Consider the following 19,386-nt stretch of genomic DNA (forward strand, 5'->3'; position numbering starts at 1 on the left):
TAGCAACAAACAAACAAACAAAAACCCCAAAAACATGCTTGCTCTGTTTCAGGCACTTTTAAGATCATAGTTTATTTACTGTATGTAAAAAGCTAGTATACAGATTAAGGAATCTCTTGAATTTCAGCTCTGCAGTGATATACCTTCTAGTATTCTTGTTCTGAATATTCACCAAAAAAGGTTTCTAGTCACCTCTAAGCCCCACTATAAATCTTCATTGTTATGACAAAAAAAAAAATTCAATGCTTAATTTGTTCAATGCATAATATTTACACTGTGAAACCAGTGGGAGATAACAGGCAGTGGCAAAGAGGCAAGAAATCCTAAAAGCCAAACTTTTTTTTTTTCTCCAAGTGTGCTAATCAGCATAATTTTATATAAAAAAAAAAATATAACAGAGTCCCATTAAAGAAATAGTAATCATCTGAACTGCAGTCATTGCTTGCTAACCATTTGCATACAACACCTGCTAGGACTGACTTTTTTTTTTTTAAAGTGTAAAATAGATTACAAGGTTTAAGAGATAACCATTAATTTGCGTACAAAGAAAATTAAAAACTGCACTTGTACTGGCCACAAGCCTCTTCCGTATAGGAGGGGAAAAACCAAAAGAATTTTTAAAAAAGTACAAACAGTGATAGAAAGTCTTTTTATATACACTAATTATCAAAAGTAATGCATAGACTGAGAATATCTGGGTGGCAAACTCTGTAGACACTGGAAACAAACAGCTTTCTCATACATGTTCTTTATAGGAGGCCTTTCTTTCCAGCAAATCACAATGGCTGATAGCAAATAAGGGGTGCCAGGTATTCAACTAAGTAGATCTTGCAAAATACTAAGATGGGGCAGTTGCTAATATAAAATTTGAATTATATATATGTAATATAATGGAATGTAGCCCATCCCAAAACTGTTTTATGAAACATTTGGACCTCTCTACAATAGTCTTACAATTCAGCTGTCACTCTAATGGAAATGTAAGTACATAAGAAACTTTCATGAAAAGTAGAATTTATGGGTCATTTTACAGGAATTATCGACAAAACTGTTTAATGACAGTTCTGCTTTTAAAATAATTTTTGTTAGATATAAATGAAACAATGGCTATGTATAAAATGTCCTGGCAGACACTTCAACATGGAACTTGGGTGATTTTAAAAGGTCATTTTTCAGTCTGTTGTCAATCTGTTTTATGAACTAGCGATACAGCTGCATGCACATTTCTTCCTTGAGGAACTTTCCATGATAAACCACTTCAGTAACAGTTAGATGAAAAATGATTAAACAAAGTATTTCAGATAACTCAGACTGAATAGGAAATAGAATGTAAATATGACAATTTTGTTGGCTGTCTGTTGTTTTTAAATAGGAAGGTCTCTTGTACCACCAGAATCATGTATACAGATACACAGAGAAGGAAGAAATATGCCACTTATTCCCATTAAGAAGAGCTGATTCATCACATGAGAATGTACAAATTACAGAAAACATGAATAGTCAATAGAAAGGAAAGAACTGGTTTACACTTCAGTCTGAATGCAGTTATTTTGTGAAAGCTGCTACAACAGCCCACAGAACCTCATTAGTGTTGGCTTTCATACATTCAACTTCGGGGTCTAAATCCAAAAGTTGCCGCACTCTCTTCGTGGCTAAATCATACTGCTCATCTAAAAGGGGGGCAAAAGCGTTCTCCAAAACATCTGAAGCATGGGCTAAATAAACAAGTGCCAGCAAGCGCTTGTCCATACGGTGAGGGTCATTCACCCATTTCTCAAGAACTGCTTCTTGAACCTTCTTGATGAGGCGCTGTTTGATATTGTTGTTGGTGAGAGGGTGTGTAGTCATGTCAAAAAGAAGGAAGTTCTGTTTCTCTGTTGTCAGTACACCTTTTTCTACTAGATTTTTAGCTAACCGTTCACGGACATTTCGCAACTGGTAGTGCAACTTCAATGGGTTCCATGTTTCACCTAAAAAAAAAACAAGCAAAAAAGCCAAGAGCCAGGCAAAGTATAAGCTGTACTGCTACCCCCTCAATGCAGAATGAGCTGTCAAATTCATATAGCTGACTATTACACTAAGATATTGTGCTTATGTCAACATTTCTAGGATCACTGACCTACCCATATATATGCATAGAGAGAGAGACCATGAGAGCCTCTTGAGGTGTTTCAGTGTACATTTAAAGCTTGGATGAAATGCTAGCTAAGCCATGTATTGATTAGGGATATGACAAATAAGCGTTCTTATACTGAAAGAAAAAAAAAAACAACCAAAAAACTCTCCAAACCCCCAAAACGAAACAACCCTCCTCTCTCCAAAAGCCCCAAACCAAAACACAAAATACCACACATGGTCAGGAAGAAAGTATTAATAATGATTAAAAAAAAGTCTCTCATCCAATCTTGTCCATTTGTTTCCATTAAAATTATTTCTAATGTTTTTCCGTTAAGGCTGGAGAACTGGGCACTTCAGAGTGTGTGATTGTGTGCACTTAGAGGAGGGAATTTTAAAAGCACAAAATCAGTATCAGCATCTACCGTGAAAGCTAAAATTGCTAAGCACTGAGAAATCCATTTTTGCTTAAGAGCCTAGTTAATAATCTAAAATTTTAGGTCCAGCTTACAAGATCACAGGATGTTAGGGGTTGGAAGGGACCTCTGGAGATTGAATCCAACATCCCTGCCAGAGCAGGACCATAGAATCTAGTGCAGGTCTCACAGGAATGCATCCAGATAGGTCTTGAAAGTCTTCAGAGAAGGAGACTCCACAACCTCTCTGGGGAGCCTGTTCCAGTGCTCCGTGACCCTCCCAATGAAGAATTTCCTCCTCATGTTGAGGTGGAACCTCCTGTGCTGTAGTTTATGTCCATGGCCCTTACCTAAGTATTTACTGTAAGTATTAAAATCCCTTCCTGATATAAAACAGCCTACACATTTTCAGAGGCAAGGGAAGAAACAGAATCACAGAATCACAAAACAGTAGGGTTGGAAGGGACCTCTGAAGATCATTGAGTCCAACTCCCCTGCCAGAGTCCAGGGGAGCCTTGAAAGTCTCCAGAGACTCCATCACCTCTCTGGGCAGCCTGTTCCAATGCTCTGTCACCCTCAAAGTAAAGAAGTTCCTTCTCATGTTTAGATGAGGGCAACCTCAGGGCAACCAGGAGGATGTATTCTAAGCTTACAACCCTGGACTTTAGGCCTGCAGACTTTGATCGCTTCAGGGATCTGCCAGCCAAAATGTCATGGGACAAAGCCCTAGAGGGAAGAGGGGCCCGGGACAGCTGGTCAGTATTCAAGGACCAGTATTCAAGACTAGGAGGCCTGCCTGGATGAGCAAGGAGCTGCTGGACACACTATCACTTAAAAGGAAACTCTACAAGGAGTGGAGGAAAGGACAGCTAGAATGGAGGGTATATAAGGAAGCTGCCCAAGCAGCAAGAGACCTGGTTAGGAAAGCCAAAGCACAGTTTGAATTGAATCTAGCGAGGGAGGTTAAAGGGAACACTAAGAATTTCTACAGGTATATTAATGTTAAAAAGAAGCCTAGGGAAGGTGTGGGCCCCCTCAGAAAGGAAACAGGTGAAATGGTCACAAGGGACCTGGAAAAGGCTGAGGTTCTCAATGACTTCTTTACCTCAGTCTTCACTGCAAGGGCCTCCAGCCACACTCCTGGAATAGTCATGGAAGCTAATGGCAAAGACCGGAAGGAAGAACTGCCCATCATAAGTGAAGATCAGGTTCATGATCACCTGAAGAACCTGAAAGTGTTCAAGTCCATGGGACCTGACGGGATACACTCACGGGTACCGAGAGAACTGGCAGATGAGTTTGCTAAACCCCTCTCTATTATATTCCAAAAGTCCTGGCAGTCTGGGGAAGTCCCATTTTCAAAAAGGGTAAGAAGGAAGAATCAGGGAACTACAGGACAGTCTCACCTCTGTGCCTGGTAAGATCATGGAGCAGATCCTCCTGGAGGCACTACTGAGACAGAAGAATAGTGAAGAGGTGATTGGGTACAGTCAGCATGGGTTTACCAAGGGCAAATCCTGCCTGACAAACCTGGTGGCCTTCTATGACAAGGTCACAACATTAATAGATGAGGGGAGAGCAACTGATGTCATTTACCTGGACCTGAGCAAAGCCTTCGACACTGTCCCACACCACATCCTGGTCTCCAAACTGGTGACACATGGGTTTGATGGGTGGACCACGAGATGGATAAAGAACTGGCTTGATGGCCGCATCCAAAGAGTGGCTGTCAATGGCTCCATGTCCCAGTGGAGGCCAGTGACAAGCGGAGTCCCTCAGGGATCAGTCCTGGGACCAGTCTTGTTTAACATCTTTGTCGGTGACATGGACAGTGGCATTGAGTGCACCCTTAGCAAGTTTGCTGATGACACCAAGCTGTGTGGTGCAGCAGACACGCTGGAGGGAAGAGATGCCATCCAGAGGGACCTTGACAGGCTGGAGAGGTGGGCACAAGCCAACCTCATGAGGTTCAACAAGACCAAGTGCAGGGTCCTGCATCTGGATCGAGGAAATCCCAAGCACAAATACAGGCTGGGCAGTGACTGGCTAGAAAGCAGCCCTGAGGAGAGGGACTTGGGGGTGCCAGAGAAGGGCCACCTGGATGATCAGGGGGCTGGAGCACCTCTCCTATGAGGACAGACTGAAAGAGTTGGGGCTGTTCAGTTTGGAGAAGAGAAGGCTCCGAGGTGACGTTATTGTGGCCTTCCAGTATCTGAAGGGGGCCTACAAGAAAGCTGGGGAGGGACTTTTTAGGCTATCAGGTAGTGATAGGACTAGGGGGAATGGAATGAAGCTGGAATTGGGGAGATTCAGGCTTGACATGAGGAGGAAGTTCTTCACCATGAGAGTGGGGAGAGCCTGGAATGGGTTGTCCAGGGAGGTGGTTGAGGCCCCATCCCTGGAGGTGTTTAAGGCCAGGCTGGATGAGGCTCTGGCCAGCCTCATCCAATGTGGGGTGTCCCTGCCCATGGCAGGGGGGTTGGAACTAGATGATCCTTGTGGTCCCTTCCAACCCTGACTGATTCTATGATTCTATGTAACTTCCTGTGTTCGAGTTTATGCCCATTACCTCTTGTCCTGTCACTGGGGACCACTGAGAAGAGTCTGGCCCCATCTTCCTGACTCCCACTCCTTAGATATTTGTAAGCATTAATAAGATCCCTGCTTGTTTTCCTCTTCTGCATGCTAAACAGACCTAGCTCTTTCAGCCTTTCCTCGTTATAGATGTTTCAGTCCCCTAATCGTCTTAATGGTCCTGAGCTGGACTCTCTCCAGTAGTTCTTTCTCTTTCTTGAGCTGGGGAGCCCAGAAGCAGACATAGTACTCCAGGTGAGGCCTCACCAGCACAGAGTAGAGAGGGAGAAGAACCTCCCTCAACCTACTGGCCACAGTCCTCTTAATGGATCCCAGGATGCCCTTGGTCTTCTTGGCCAAGAGAGTACATTGCTGGCTCATGGTCAACCTGTTGTCTACCAGGACTCCCAGGTTCTTTTCCTCAGAGCTGCTCTCCAACAGGTCAATACCCAACCTGTGCTGATCCATGGAGTTGTTCTTCCCCAGATACATGACTTCACTTGCCCCTACTGAATTTCATTAGATTTCTCTCTGCCCAGCTCTCTAGGCTGTTCTTGTAGTTTAAGCTTTTCCCAGAGTCCAAAAGCCCAAATGGAACAGATTTAGATTGCCTCCCTGCACTTTTTTTCCCAGTAGGCAGGGTAAAAGCAAATTAGGCATGAGAAAGGAGACGTAGAATCACAAAATAAATGGTCTGGAATCAATTTGGAAGTAAAAAAGGTAAGTTTAACAAAATATATATATGGCATTTGAGTAACAGAGAAAGTTACAAAGGTATAAGGAAAAGGGTAAATAGAAAAATATACAAAACCAGGCCCAGCTGGCATTGGATTCCCTTGATGTAAATGTGTATTCTCTTTGGATACAGTTCTAAGAAGTGTGGATACAGCATGGAGGAAGGCCTGCGACATGGTAACTGCAGATGCAGGGGCAGCAGAGATGTCTGTCAAGCAGGAGAGGCAGGAGCAAGACAGAGAACCAAGAAGATGGCTCCCCTTAAATAGGCTTGCTGAACAAGAAGGGGGAGTAGAATGGACCTTGACCCAAGGGACCACTCCCCCTGGGCAGGGGAACCAAGTCTCTCTGCCCACCTGGGTCAGGATTCTTTGTCCACCTTGGGGGCTGGGTGTAACCTGGCAACCTGTCTAGGTCATGCTGGATTAGCAACACAGCCTACTGGCTTGTCAACCACTCCTCCCAGTTTCATATCATGAGCAAACTTGCTGAGGGCACACTCTATCCCTTCATCCAGATCATCAATGAATATATTGAATAGGGCTGGAACCAGTACTGACCCCTGGGGGACACCACAAGCCCCAGGCCTCCAACTAGACTATGCCCTACTGACCACAACTCTGAGCAACATCCTTCAGCCAGTTCCCAATCCATCTCACTGCCCAATCATCCAATCCACACTTGTCAAGCTTGGCTGTGAGAATGCCATGGGAGACAATGCCAAAAGTTATGCTGAAGTCAAGGTAGACTGTATTCACTGCCCTCCCCTCATCTATCCATCTAGTTATGCCATCATAAAAGATTGGTCAAGCATGACTGTAACAGTGTGAGAGCTGAAATCTCCCTCCCACACTGACAATGACCAGGCTAGCTCAGTCTGGAAGCAAATGAAAGCTGTATTTACAAGCAGAATCTACAAACTATGACGAAAGGCAATGAATATCTATAAATATACAGTATGCACAACATTTACAAAAATGTACAATCAACAGAAAAGCACAACCAAGCCCCCTTGGCTTCCACCAAGGGGCCTTCCCCAAGGGGCCTCCCCCCCAGCCAGAAGGAATCCCCCCAGAACCCCCTGGCAGAAGGCAGAGAGTCAAGAAGCAGAGAGGCTGTTAGACTTAGCTTGTCAAGGTCAGTGTGTTATCTTCAGCCAGAAAAGAAGCAGGCAGACAGAAACCAAGCAAGCTGAGACTGCCCTACTCCCCAACCTTGTTTTGAGTAGAGATTCTTAAACATTTCTACCTCTCCAATGGAAGTGCTTAGAATAATCATTATTTTGCTTTCTTACACCCAATAGTGATTTATTTACATTCTTTCACTTTCTCTGCTTGAACTTTTGAAGAAAAATTCAAAAGACAGTCTTAAAACCATCACACATGACTTCCCCTTGTTGAATCCATATTGACTACTCAAGATAAGTCTCTTTTCCTCAACATGCTTTGAGATGGTGCCAAGAACAAGCTGTTCCATCAGCTTTCCAGGGATGGAGGTGAGGCTGACTGGCCTATAGTTATCTGGATCCTCCTTCTTGCCCTTTTTGAATACTGGAGTGACATTGTCTTTCCTCCAGTCCTCAGACACCTCTCCTGTTCTCAAGGACTTTTCAAAGATTATGGAGAGTGGCCTAGTCATGACTTCTGCCAGCTCTCTCAGCACTCGTGGGTGCATCCCATCAGGGCCCACAGATTCATGAATGTTCAGGTTGCTTAATTGATCTCTAACCCAACCCTCTTCAACTAAGGCAAAAATCTTCATTTTCCCCAACTTCCTCTGTGGTCTTGAAGGTCTGGGACTCCTGAAGGATGTCTTTGGTAATAGTGAAGACCAAGGCAAAAGCCTTCTCTGTATCCTTGGTCACCAGGGCACCCACTTCATGCAGCAGTGGGCCCACATTTCCTCTAGTCTTCCTTTTGCCTCCAAAGTATCTGAAAAAGCCTTTCTTGTCCTTAAACTCTCTTGCCAGGTTTAGTTTTAAGGAGGCCTTAGCTTTCCTCATTGCATCCCTACATCCTCTGACAACATTCTTTTATTCCTCCCAAGTGGTTAACCCCTTCTTCCAGCATAAAGTATTTCTTGCTTAGATGGTTTTTTTTCCCCATAAATTATGTTATTTCAGAAAGCTCTTTAAAAAAATCATTGGTTTATGAATAATAATAATATACAGATTACATTAAGGTTTCTCCCATTGTGATGATAGGTAATGTACACTGTATCCAAGTAACAGACAAGTAATCAAATGAACTGCACAGTGAAAGGTAGGAACCCATGCAGGCCTGAACTCCACAAGTCCCCCTAGGAATCACATTCTCATTGTGGCTATCACACGTATATACAGAAAAAAATCATCTCCTTACAGTGTTTCACAGGGCAAAGGTAATTTCCTAGATGTTTCTACATTTGTTAGGTGGATGTGGCTATATGATAATAAAAATCAGTACTGTAGTGACACCTTGTGACCAATCTCCTCAACTGCACAGATACTTGCTTCAAACACAGACAGATGTTTGGTACATCTATAGGAAGACCTGACATATTTTACCAAAATCCTGTATACCCTATACTTGCTCCCCTTAGAGGCTATCTTATAAACATCATCAGTCTGGCAAACATTGCCTTAAAAGTCCATATAAATATTTCCATGATGGCTTTGAACACTAATTTCAAGTGGCATTCTTCACATCACTGATAATTATGGATAGAGTAGTTATTTTCCAGGATCAGGCCATAAAGCAAAATTCTACAAGAGTTTATAAAAACCCCAGAACAAAATGTCAAAATATTTTTCTTCAAAGGAAATTTCTCTAAACCATGGAAAATGCAAAGAACCCTAATGCCAATCAAGAATTAATATTTAAATACCCATGTGTAGGTAAAAATGATCGATCAAAGACTCAGTCACAGCACTGACAGTAACATTCCCAGAGTCAAAGCTTAGCAGGATTAGGAAAACCTTAGCTTAGCTAAAGGAAAACCTACAATGTTGTTCAGTCATTAGTTGACTTTTCTTGTGTCAGTACTAACATGATGTGTCCCACACTGTGAGAGAAATTGAAATGTCAGCACAAAATATGTATTTGGGACAAGAAAATTTAATTGTTTTTGCAGGCTTCAAAATGAAGGAGAGCTGAGCAAGAACTGCAAAGCTACACAACAGCCATGCTCCCTACTGACAGACTGCTTTGTTTTCCTCTCTATCCCCCCTGCCTGACACTCAAGGAACAAGAGGGGAGGGATGTCAAGGACACTGAATATGAACTGCATGCAAGTATGCAAGGAAGGCTACTTCAGGTGGTACAGGATGAATGAGAAAAACATAATGAAAACAAGAAGGCAGAGAAAGATGGAGATATTTTGCTCATTTTTGAAACTCTCATTCATCTGTTGTCTACAAGTAACAAACATATTTAGACAGAAAACTTCAAGTCTCATTACCCCCTACCTCCCAAAGTCATATTGTTGGCAAAAGAGTGGGGAGGTTTCCTGTACTGTTTGCACAACTAAGTACAGCTCTGATCTACTCCAGGGAAGCTGTATTTTGTGTGTATTGTGATGAATTTTGGCTACAAAAATGCCTAAAAACCCCCCAAACTCCAATAAAAGCACTACATGTTAAAAGATGGTCATTGTTAATTTCAAATTAATTTATGCAGCCTGAGAAAACAAATGTTGGTGAGGTATATGGAAAATGTTAACTGCAATAGTAAAAATGTAATCTAACTGACATTTAATTTATTTGGCAACAATTTCTTAGCTTTATAAGAATAGCTATGTGCAAAGTACTCATCTTGAAGACTTTATTTTGAACATCTAGAAGTATCTAACATTTGAAAATATTTCTCCAGTTAATGGACAAATAGAAAGAACTTCTGACTCTATTGTTTTATGATTAATGGCCAAATAACCCTCTGAACAGTGATCTCCTTAACTCCTATCTTTATCAAAAGATCTGAATATTGACCCATCATATTGGGTTTGGCCAAGCTGGAGTTAATTCTCCTCACAGAATCTTTCTAGTGCTATGTTTTGCAGCAGTAGTTGATAAAATATTGTGATGGTTTGAAACTGTCTTTTTAATTTTTCCTTGCAAAGTTCAGAACAGAGAAAGTGAAAGATTGTAAATAAGTCACTATTGGGTGTAAGAAAGCAAAATAACGATTGTTCTAAACACTTCCATTGGATAGATAGAAATGTTTAAGAACTATTACCCAAAACAAAGTAGGCACTCTGCACATTCTGCGTTCTGCAGTGGGGGCAGTTGCTGGGCTGTCTGGCTGCTGTTTCTTCTTCTCTTCTGGCCGAAGATAACACGTACTGACCTTGGCAGCTAAGGTAACAACTTTCTGCTTAACTAACTCTGCTTCTCTGTCCAGGGGGGTCTGGGGGGAAGCTCCTGGGAGAGAGAGAGGCCCCTTTGGGAGGGTCCCCTTGGGGGGAAGCAAAGGAGATCGGTTGTGCTTTTTCTGTTGATTGTATATATTTGTAAATGTTGTGAATTTTGTATATTTGTACATATTCATTGCATTTCATCGAAGATTTTAGACTCTGCTTGTAAATACAGCCTTTATTTGCTTCCAGACTGGGCTAGCCTGGTTATTGTCGGTGGGAGGGGGAATTTCAGCTCACACCGACACATCTTTTTATTTTTGGCGCTCCAACTCGGGGCTCGATTGCTTGTATGGTTTATTCCTGCTCAGATTAGGAAGTAAAATGAAGCTGTTTTGGATTTTGAGTAATTTTATTTCCTCTGTTATAAGTGTGATTGTCTACAGATGGGCTGTTTCCTGCATGATAGACAAGATTGTGAGATATGTGGCATATAAGTCGTTTCTTTGGGTTAAGAACAAGTTACTGAATGCTGTTGAATTCTGTTGTGGTCTTATTGGGCTTAGAAGATATGGTAACTCAACTATGAATCTGCTAGCACACATTTGAGTTTGTTACTCCTCTTACAACTACAGAGGGTCTTTGGAACCAGTGGTACCCTAGATATCTTGTGCTAGCCTTAATTTTGTTGTTTCTTGGAATAATCATATGGCTGCTGATAGCACTGTGTCAAGAAAGACGTAAGGCTACTTGCTCTTCCGACCTGCGTAGATGTAAGAGGAAACATAGAAAAGCTCAGAGAGGTTCGGAATTGGTTTCTGATTCTGATTACGGTGACCAGGAAATCACAGTTCAGGTTTGTGAGAAAGCTGCCGATAGTTTTGATTCAGAGCCAGCAGCAGTAGCTGCGGGACCTTTGCCAGAATCTGAGATAACAGACTCGGGTACACAGGCAGACATAGTTACACAGACAGACTCGGCAACACAGACAGACTCGATTACACAGGCAGAGAAGGGTACACGGGCAGACAGGGGTACACAAACAGACACAGTTGTGCAGACAGATATAGTTACAGAGAGAGAAATGGTTGTGCAGGCAGACATAGTTACACAGAGAGAAATGGTTGCGCAGACAGACATAGCTGTGCAGGCAGACGCCATTAACGAGGCACAATCTCCTCCTCCTCCCTCTGCTGCCCCGACGGACGCAGCAGTGGCTGCAGAATCTCAAAGCACACCTCCTGCCAACCCTGCACAGACTCCCTCTGCTCCTGCTAACCCTGCACAAAATTCCTCTACTCCTTCCAACTCTGCTGTGAATGTGAAAGCTCAACCAGTGAATTTGGTTGCCACTATCACCAGAAAGCGCAAAGGAGCTGCAGGAAGAGATGCAGATGCTGCAGGAGATGGTGCAGATGGAGATGAGGATCTTTCTACTCAGGGTCCCTCTGTTTAGAAAGATCATTCTGGTGAGGAAAAGAAGGTTAGCCTTAAAACTCTGGCAGACCTTTTGAGAGCCCACATGGATGATGGAGATGTAGACCCTGCTGAATTAGCAACTGCTGGCAGAGCCTCTGAACGCAAGGAAATTCAACGGAGGATTAAAATAGGATTATGGGGACAGCGATCTCAGGATGATGATGATGATGATGATGAGGATGACATACAGTCAGCTAATGCACCCAGACAGGAAATTAGACATGTGAGGAAGGATTACATCAGAGGAGATAATGAGCCAGTCCTGTCTTGGCTAGCCAGGTGTTTTGATATGGGAGCCCCAGCATTGGTGGTAGGCGACAAGTCGGCCTCTCAGTTGGGGATGCTCTCAAAGGATACAGGCATAGACAGGCATCTAGGCAAGTGCATTGGTAAAGTTTCTCTGTGGGCATGCCTCCTACTGGCAGTCTCGCTGAGGTACCCCAGCAGAGATGATTTACCATGGAACCCTAAGCCTTGGACCACAATAGCTGAGGGAATCAAGCGTCTGAGAGAGTTTGCTGTGAGAGAAATAATGTATGCAGATCATAAGACTCTGAATCCTGATGAAATTCCTGTTGGAACAGGCCTTGCCAAAAAGCTCATTAAGCTTGCTCCTCCTAATTATGCTACTATTCTGGCAAGCAGGATTGTGGCAAGAAATTATGGTGGAGTGCCTCCCACTGTTGGCCATTTCACTGACCAAATGAGGCAATTGGAGGATAGTCTTGCATGTACTTCTTTGGTTTCAGCCATTGAAACTCTGACTGGAGAAATAAAGAATTGCATGAAAGAGCTGAAGGAGGAACTTAAAACCTCCATATCCAACTTGATGAAGGGGGATGATTCTGATTCCTCTTCCTCCAGATGGATACAAGTTTCAGCTGTTAGGAACAGACGTGCTCCAAGAAGGCCATTCCAGAATAGGTCAAACCAAAACAGACAGCAGAAGCAATCACGTGGCAGTATCTGGATAACTCTGTGTGATCAGTTTGGTGAGAACATGAACAGATGGGATGGTCAACCAACTTCTGATCTTTTCAAGAGGTTACGGGAGCTGCAGAGGGGCAGATCCCGAGGTAGCAATACCAGGAGGGTAGCTGTCGCTTCCTCAGTTTCCCAGAACAACTCTGATAGCTCCAACAGTGATCCTAATTCTGATGCTGGACGTTGTGCCAGCTGTACATGTGGAGGTAATCCCCACACCTAGGGGTGCCCTGCCTTCCACCAGGGGGAGGTAAGGGATAATGGAGAGAACAGAATCTATTGGGATGTGTACATCCAGTGGCCTGGCACTTCAAAATTTCAGAAGTGCAGGGCCTTGGTTGACACAGGAGCTCAGTGCACCATAATACCATCAAATTATCAAGGGGGACAATCTATAACTATTCAAGGAGTCACTGGTGGATCTCAAGAGTTGTTTAAGATAGAGGTTGATATAAGTTTAACTGGGAAGCAGTGGAAGAAACATACTGTTGTAACAGGTCCTAATGCACCTTGTATTTTGGGAATTGATTTTCTGAGAGAAGGGCGTTTTAAAGACCCTAAGGGTTACAAATGGGCTTTTGGAATAGCAACTGTAGAAATTGATGGAGGAAAATTGAAGTTGTCTATCAGACCTGAGCTTTTAGACGAATCTGCAGTTCTGGGACAACATGAGATAGAGGATGTAAAGCTCCCGGTTGCTTCTCAAACTGTGCATCACAGACAATATAGAACCAACCGTGACTCTTTGGTGCCCATTCAAAACTTGATTCGTCAGTTGGAGAGTCAGAAGGTCATCAGCAAAACTCATTCACCTTTCAACACTCCAGTCTGGCCTGTGAGAAAGCGGAATGGAGAGTGGCGTCTGACAGTTGATTTCCGTGCCTTGAATGAAGTAACTCCACCCATGAGTGCAGCTGTGCCAGACATGATGGAACTCCAATATGAGCTGGAATCCAAGCAGGCCAAATGGTATGCTACCATAGACATTGCTAATGCTTTCTTCTCTATTCCCATAGCAGAGGAATGCAGGCCTCAGTTTGCTTTCACCTGGAGAGGCATTCAGTACACATTCAATCGTTTGCCCCAGGGGTGGATTCACAGTTCAACCATCTGCCATGCAGTGATCCATGATGCTTTGGAGAAAGGTGGAGCTCCAGAACACATTCAGTTCATCGATGACATCATCGTCTGCTGTGAGACTGCTGAAGAAGTCTTCGAGAAAGGTAACAAAATCATTGACATTCTCTTGCAAGCTGGTTTCGCTATCAAGCGAGACAAGGTGAAAGGACCTGCCAGAGAAATCCAGTTTCTGGGAGTGCGGTGGCAAGATGGTCGCCGTCACATCCCAATGGATGTGATAAACAGAGTCTCCACCATGGCAAATCCCATCAACAAGAAAGAAACTCTGCGTTTCTTAGGCATAGTGGGATTTTGGAGACTGCACATTCCTGGATACAGTCAGATTGTGAAACCTCTATATGATGTGACTCGAAAGAGAAACAGTTTCCAATGGGGTCCTGGGCAACAAGAAGCCTTTGACCAGATCAAGCGAGAGGTAGTCCAAGCGATGGGTCTGGGACCTGTCCGAACTGGTCCAGACACTAAGAACATTCTGTACACGGCCACGAGTGACACTGGCCCAACCTGGTGCTTATGGCAAAGAGCTCTAGGTGAGACACGAGGACGTCCTCTTGGTTTCTGGGGTCGTGGCTACAGAGGCTCAGAGGCAAACTACACTCCAGCAGAGAAAGAGATTTTAGCTGCTTATGAAGGAGTGAAAGCTGCTTCTGAAGTGATCGGAACTGAGACAGAACTTCTTCTAGCTCCTAGATTGCCAGTTCTGAATTGGATGTTCAAAGGCAAAGGTTCTTCACCACATCATGCAACAGATGTTACCTGGTCTAAGCGGATGGCTCTGATAACACAGAGAGCTCGAAAGGGAAATCTCGAAAGGCCTGGTTTGGTGGAGGTGATCACAAACTGGCCAGAAGGCACAAGCTGTGCAAAACCTCCAGAGGAGAGAGTAACTCGCGCTGAGGAAGCTCCTCCTTACAGTGATCTGTCTGATGATGAAAAGAGATATGCTTTGTTCACAGACGGCTCCTGTCGTCTGGTTAGGAACAAGCGAAGGTGGAAATCTGCAGTGTGGAGCCCAACGCACAGAGTTGCAGAAGCGAGAGATGGAGAAGGATAATCCAGTCAATTTGCAGAGGTAAAAGCTGTCCAGCTAGCTCTTAACGTAGCTGAATGTTAGAGATGGCCAAAGCTTTATCTCTACACCGACTCATGGATGGTAGCCAATGCCTTGTGGGGTTGGCTGAAAGACTGGAAGAAGAATGGCTGGCAGAGAAAAAGAAAGCCAATCTGGGCTGCAGATCTGTGGCAAGACATTGCTGCTCGTATTGAGAGAATCCCAGTGAAAGTGAGACACATCAATGCTCACATTCCTAAGAGCAAAGCTACTGAGGAACAACAACACAACCATCAGGCAGATCTAGCTGCAAGAGTTTCCCAAGTGGACACAAACTCTGATCCTGATCCTGATCTTGCCTGGAAACACCGAGGTGAGCTGTTCTTAGCTCGGTGGGCCCATGACTCGTCAGGACATCAAGGCAGAGATGCAACCTACCGATGGGCTCGTGACAGATCCATTGACATTTCCATGGATGCTATCACACAAGTCATCCATGACTGTGACATTTGTGCTGCTATTAAGCAGGCAAAGCAGATCAAGCCCTTGTGGTACGGTGACCGATGGTCCAAGTACAAGTATGGTGAAGCCTGGCAGATTGACTACATCACTCTACCTCGTTCTCCATCTGGTAAGCAGTATGTGCTGACTATGGTAGAGGCAAGCACTGGATGGCTGGAAACTTATCTAGTTCCTCATGCAACTGCACGTAACACCATTCTTGGTCTGGAGAGACAAATCCTGTGGAGACACGGAACTCCGGAGAGGATTGAGTCGGATAATGGAACTCATTTCAAGAACAATCTTGTAAAAAACTGGGCCAAAGAGCACGGCATCGAGTGGATATTCCACATTCCCTACTATGCACCAGCTGCAGGGAAGATCGAACGCTACAACGGTTTGCTGAAAACCACTCTCAAAGCCATGGGGGGTGGATCTTTGAAGAACTGGGAGAAGCATTTAGCACAAGCAACCTGGTTGGTGAATAGTAGGGGTTCAGTGAATCGAGCTGGACCTGCCCAATCAGATTTGTTGCGAAAGGAGGAAGGTGATAGAGTTCCTGTTATCAGAGAAAAGAATCTGTTAGGCAAAACTGTTTGGGTATTTTCTCCTTCAGGAGAGGCCAAACCTGTCCGAGGGGTGGTTTCTGCTGAAGGTCCTGGTCACACCTATTGGGTGATGCAAGAAAATGGTGAAATTCAGTGTATTCCACAAAGAAATCTAACTTTGGCTGAGAGAGGTTGAATTCAGAGTGTTGCGCAGATACAGCATCACGCCCAAGAGGAGAGTCCATGAGATCTACGGTACACGAACCCTGAGAGCCCTGAGTCACCTGAGAGTCCCTGTTCCTTCCTTCGCTCCATCTACGAGGAAACAAACTGTTTGCTGTTTTTCCTGTGATTTGACTCTTTTGAATCATCTACATCTGAGATAGCCGGAATGGACTATGGTCTTTATTCACCTAGTGTTGTAGATATTATTTTAGATTAGATAAATGATAGTAGCAGCCAATGGAATTGTTTAGAAGGGGTGGACTGTGATGGTTTGAAACTGTCTTTTTAATTTTTCCTTGCAAAGTTCAGAACAGAGAAAGTGAAAGAATGTAAATAAGTCACTATTGGGTGTAAGAAAGCAAAATAATGATTGTTCTAAACACTTCCATTGGATAGATAGAAATGTTTAAGAACTATTACCCAAAACAAAGTAGGCACTCTGCACATTCTGCGTTCTGCAGTGGGGGCAGTTACTGCGCCGTCTGGTTGCTGTTTCTTCTTCTCTTCTGGCTGAAGATAACACATACTGACCTTGGCAGCTAAGTTAACAACTTTCTGCTCTAACTAACTCTGCTTCTCTGTCCAGGGGTGTCTGGGGGGAAGCTCCTGGGAGAGAGAGAGGCCCCTTTGGGGGGAAGCAAAGGGAGATCGGTTGTGCTTTTTCTGTTGATTGTATATATTTGTGAATGTTGTGAATTTTGTATATTTGTACATATTCATTGCATTTCATTGTAGATTTTAGACTCTGCTTGTAAATACAGCTTTTCATTTGCTTCCAGACTGATCTAGCCTGGTTATTGTCAGTGGGGGAGGGAATTTCAGCTCACACTGACACACCTGCCTGGCCTTTCAGAAAATCCTTTTGTTGTGGGATTGCTGCAGATTGAAGAACAACAGGTGCCAATTTCTACCAGAATGGTGCACCAGCGGCAATATCGCACAAACCAAGATTCCCTGGCTCCCATTCATGAACTGATTCACCAGCTGGAGATCCAGTGAGTGATCAGTAAGACACATTCACCTTTCAACAGTCCCATTTGGCCAGTGCGGAAATCTGATGGAGGGTGGAGATTAACAGTGGACTATCGTGGCCTGAATGAAGTGACGCCACCACTGAGTGCTGCTGTACCAGACATGCTGGAGCTCCGTTATGAGCTGGAGTTGATGGCAGCCAAATGGTACGCTACGATCAATATCGTCAATGAGTTCTTCTCAATTCCATTGGCAGCAGAGTGCAGGCCCCAATTTGCCTTCACCTGGAGGGGTGTACAATACACCTGGAATCGATTGCCCCAGGGGTGGAAACATAGCTCCACCATTTGTCATGGACTGATCCAGACTGAACAGGAGAAGGGCGATGCCCCTGAACATCTACAGTATATTGATGATATCATTGTATGGGGCAACAAGGCAAAAGAAGTGTTTGAAAAGGGAGAAAAAATTATTCAGATACTTCTGAAGGCTGGATTTGCTATCAAGAAAAGCAAGGTCAAAGGACCTGCACAAGAAATTTAGTTCCTGGGAATAAAATGGCAGGATGGACGCCGTCATGTACCTATGGACGTGGTCAACAAGATAGCAACCATGTCTCTGCCATCCAACAAGAAAGAAACACAGTCTTTCCTAGGCCTTGTGGGGTTCTGGAAAATGCATGTCCCAGGATATAGTCAGCTTGTGAACCCTCTCTATCGAGTAACTCAGAAGAAGAATCTATTTGAATGGGGCAGTGAGCAACAACAAGCTTTTGAACAGATTGAGCAAGAGATAGCTCGTGCAGTGGCACTTGGGCCCATCCGCACAGGACCATCGGTGCAAAATATGCTTTACACCGCAGCCGGGGAACATGGTCTTACTTGGAGTCTCTGGCAGAAGACATCAGGTGAAACCCGAGGTGGGCCACTGGGATTTTGGAGTAGAGGATATCGAGGATTAGAAGCCCACTATACACCAACTGAGAAGGAGATCCTAGCAGCCTATGAAGGAGTTTGAGCTGCTTCAGAAGTAGTGGGTACAGAAACACCTCTCCTCTTAGCACCCAGGATACCTGTGCTGCACTGGATGTTCAGAGGAAACATCCCTTCTACACATCATGTGACTAGTGCTACATGGAGTAAGTGGGTAGCACTGATTACGCAGCGAGCTCAACTGGGGAAACCCAACCACCCAGGGATTCTGGAAGAGATTATGGACTGGCCAGAAGGCAGAGACTTTGGAGCATCGCCTGAGGAAGTAGTTTGTGCCCAGGAGGCACCACCATACAACGAGTTACCTGAAGATGAAAGGCCTTATGCTCTGTTTACTGATGGATCCTTTCGTGTGGTAGGAAACCATCGAAAGTGGAAAGCTGCTATACAGAGTCATACAGGACAAGTTGTTGAAGCTGCTGAAGGAGAAGGTGAATCGAGTCAATATGCAGAAGTGAAAGCCATCCAACTGGCTCTAGAGATTGCCGAGAGAGAGAAATGGCCAGTACTTTATCTTTACACAGATTCTTGAATGGTGGTTAATGCCTTGTGGGGATGGTTACAACAGTGGAAGAAGACCAACTGGCATTGCAGGGGCAAGCCTATTTGGGCTGCTTCATTGCGGCAGGACATTGCTACTCGAGTAGAGAACATGACTCTGAAGGTACGCCATGTTGATGCTCACGTACCTAGGAGCCGTGCTGATGAAGAACATCAAAACAATGAGCATGTAGACAAGGCTGCCAGAATCGATGTAGCTCAAGCGGATCTGGACTAGGAACATAAAGGTGAACTGTTTGTAGCTCGATGGGCCCATGAAACATCGGGACATCTAGGAAGAGATGCTACGTACAGATGGGCTCGAGACCGAGGGGTGGACTTGACCATGGAAGCCATCACACAGGTCATACACGACTGTGAAACCTGTGCTGCCATCAAGAGAGCCACCAGAGCTAAGTCTCCCTGGAACAGAGGGCGGTGGCTGGGTTTTCGCTATGGTGAGGCCTGTCAGATTGACTATATCAGACCACTGCCATGAACATGCCAGGGCAAGCATTACATCCTCACCATGGGAGAAACAACTACAGGCTGGCTGGAAACATATCCTGTAAACCATGCCACTGCCCGGAACACCATCTTAGGCCTTGAAAGGCAAATCCTGTGGTGCATTGATACGCCTGAACGCATCAAATCTGACAATGGGACTCATTTCAGGAACAATGCCATCAGTTCCTGGGCCAAGAAACATGGCATTGAATGGGTGTATCACATTCCCTACTGTGATGGTTTGAAACTGTCTTTTTAATTTTTCTTTGCAAAGTTCA

General features: G+C 44.3%; 1 protein-coding gene across 1 annotated transcript in view; it reads right to left on the bottom strand.

The window, feature by feature from the left end:
• Nucleotides 1-1,545: 1,545 nt before the first annotated feature.
• Nucleotides 1,546-19,386, bottom strand: part of LOC128979897 (Golgi phosphoprotein 3) — a 29,989-nt gene continuing 12,148 nt past the window's right edge. The window contains exon 3 of the mRNA XM_054398295.1: nt 1,546-1,970. Coding sequence (XP_054254270.1) covers nt 1,546-1,970 — 425 coding nt within the window. The remainder of the gene's footprint in view (nt 1,971-19,386) is intronic.

The sequence above is a fragment of the Indicator indicator genome, assembly GCF_027791375.1.
Source record: "Indicator indicator isolate 239-I01 chromosome W unlocalized genomic scaffold, UM_Iind_1.1 iindW_random_scaffold_48, whole genome shotgun sequence".
Classification (NCBI taxonomy): domain Eukaryota; kingdom Metazoa; phylum Chordata; class Aves; order Piciformes; family Indicatoridae; genus Indicator; species Indicator indicator.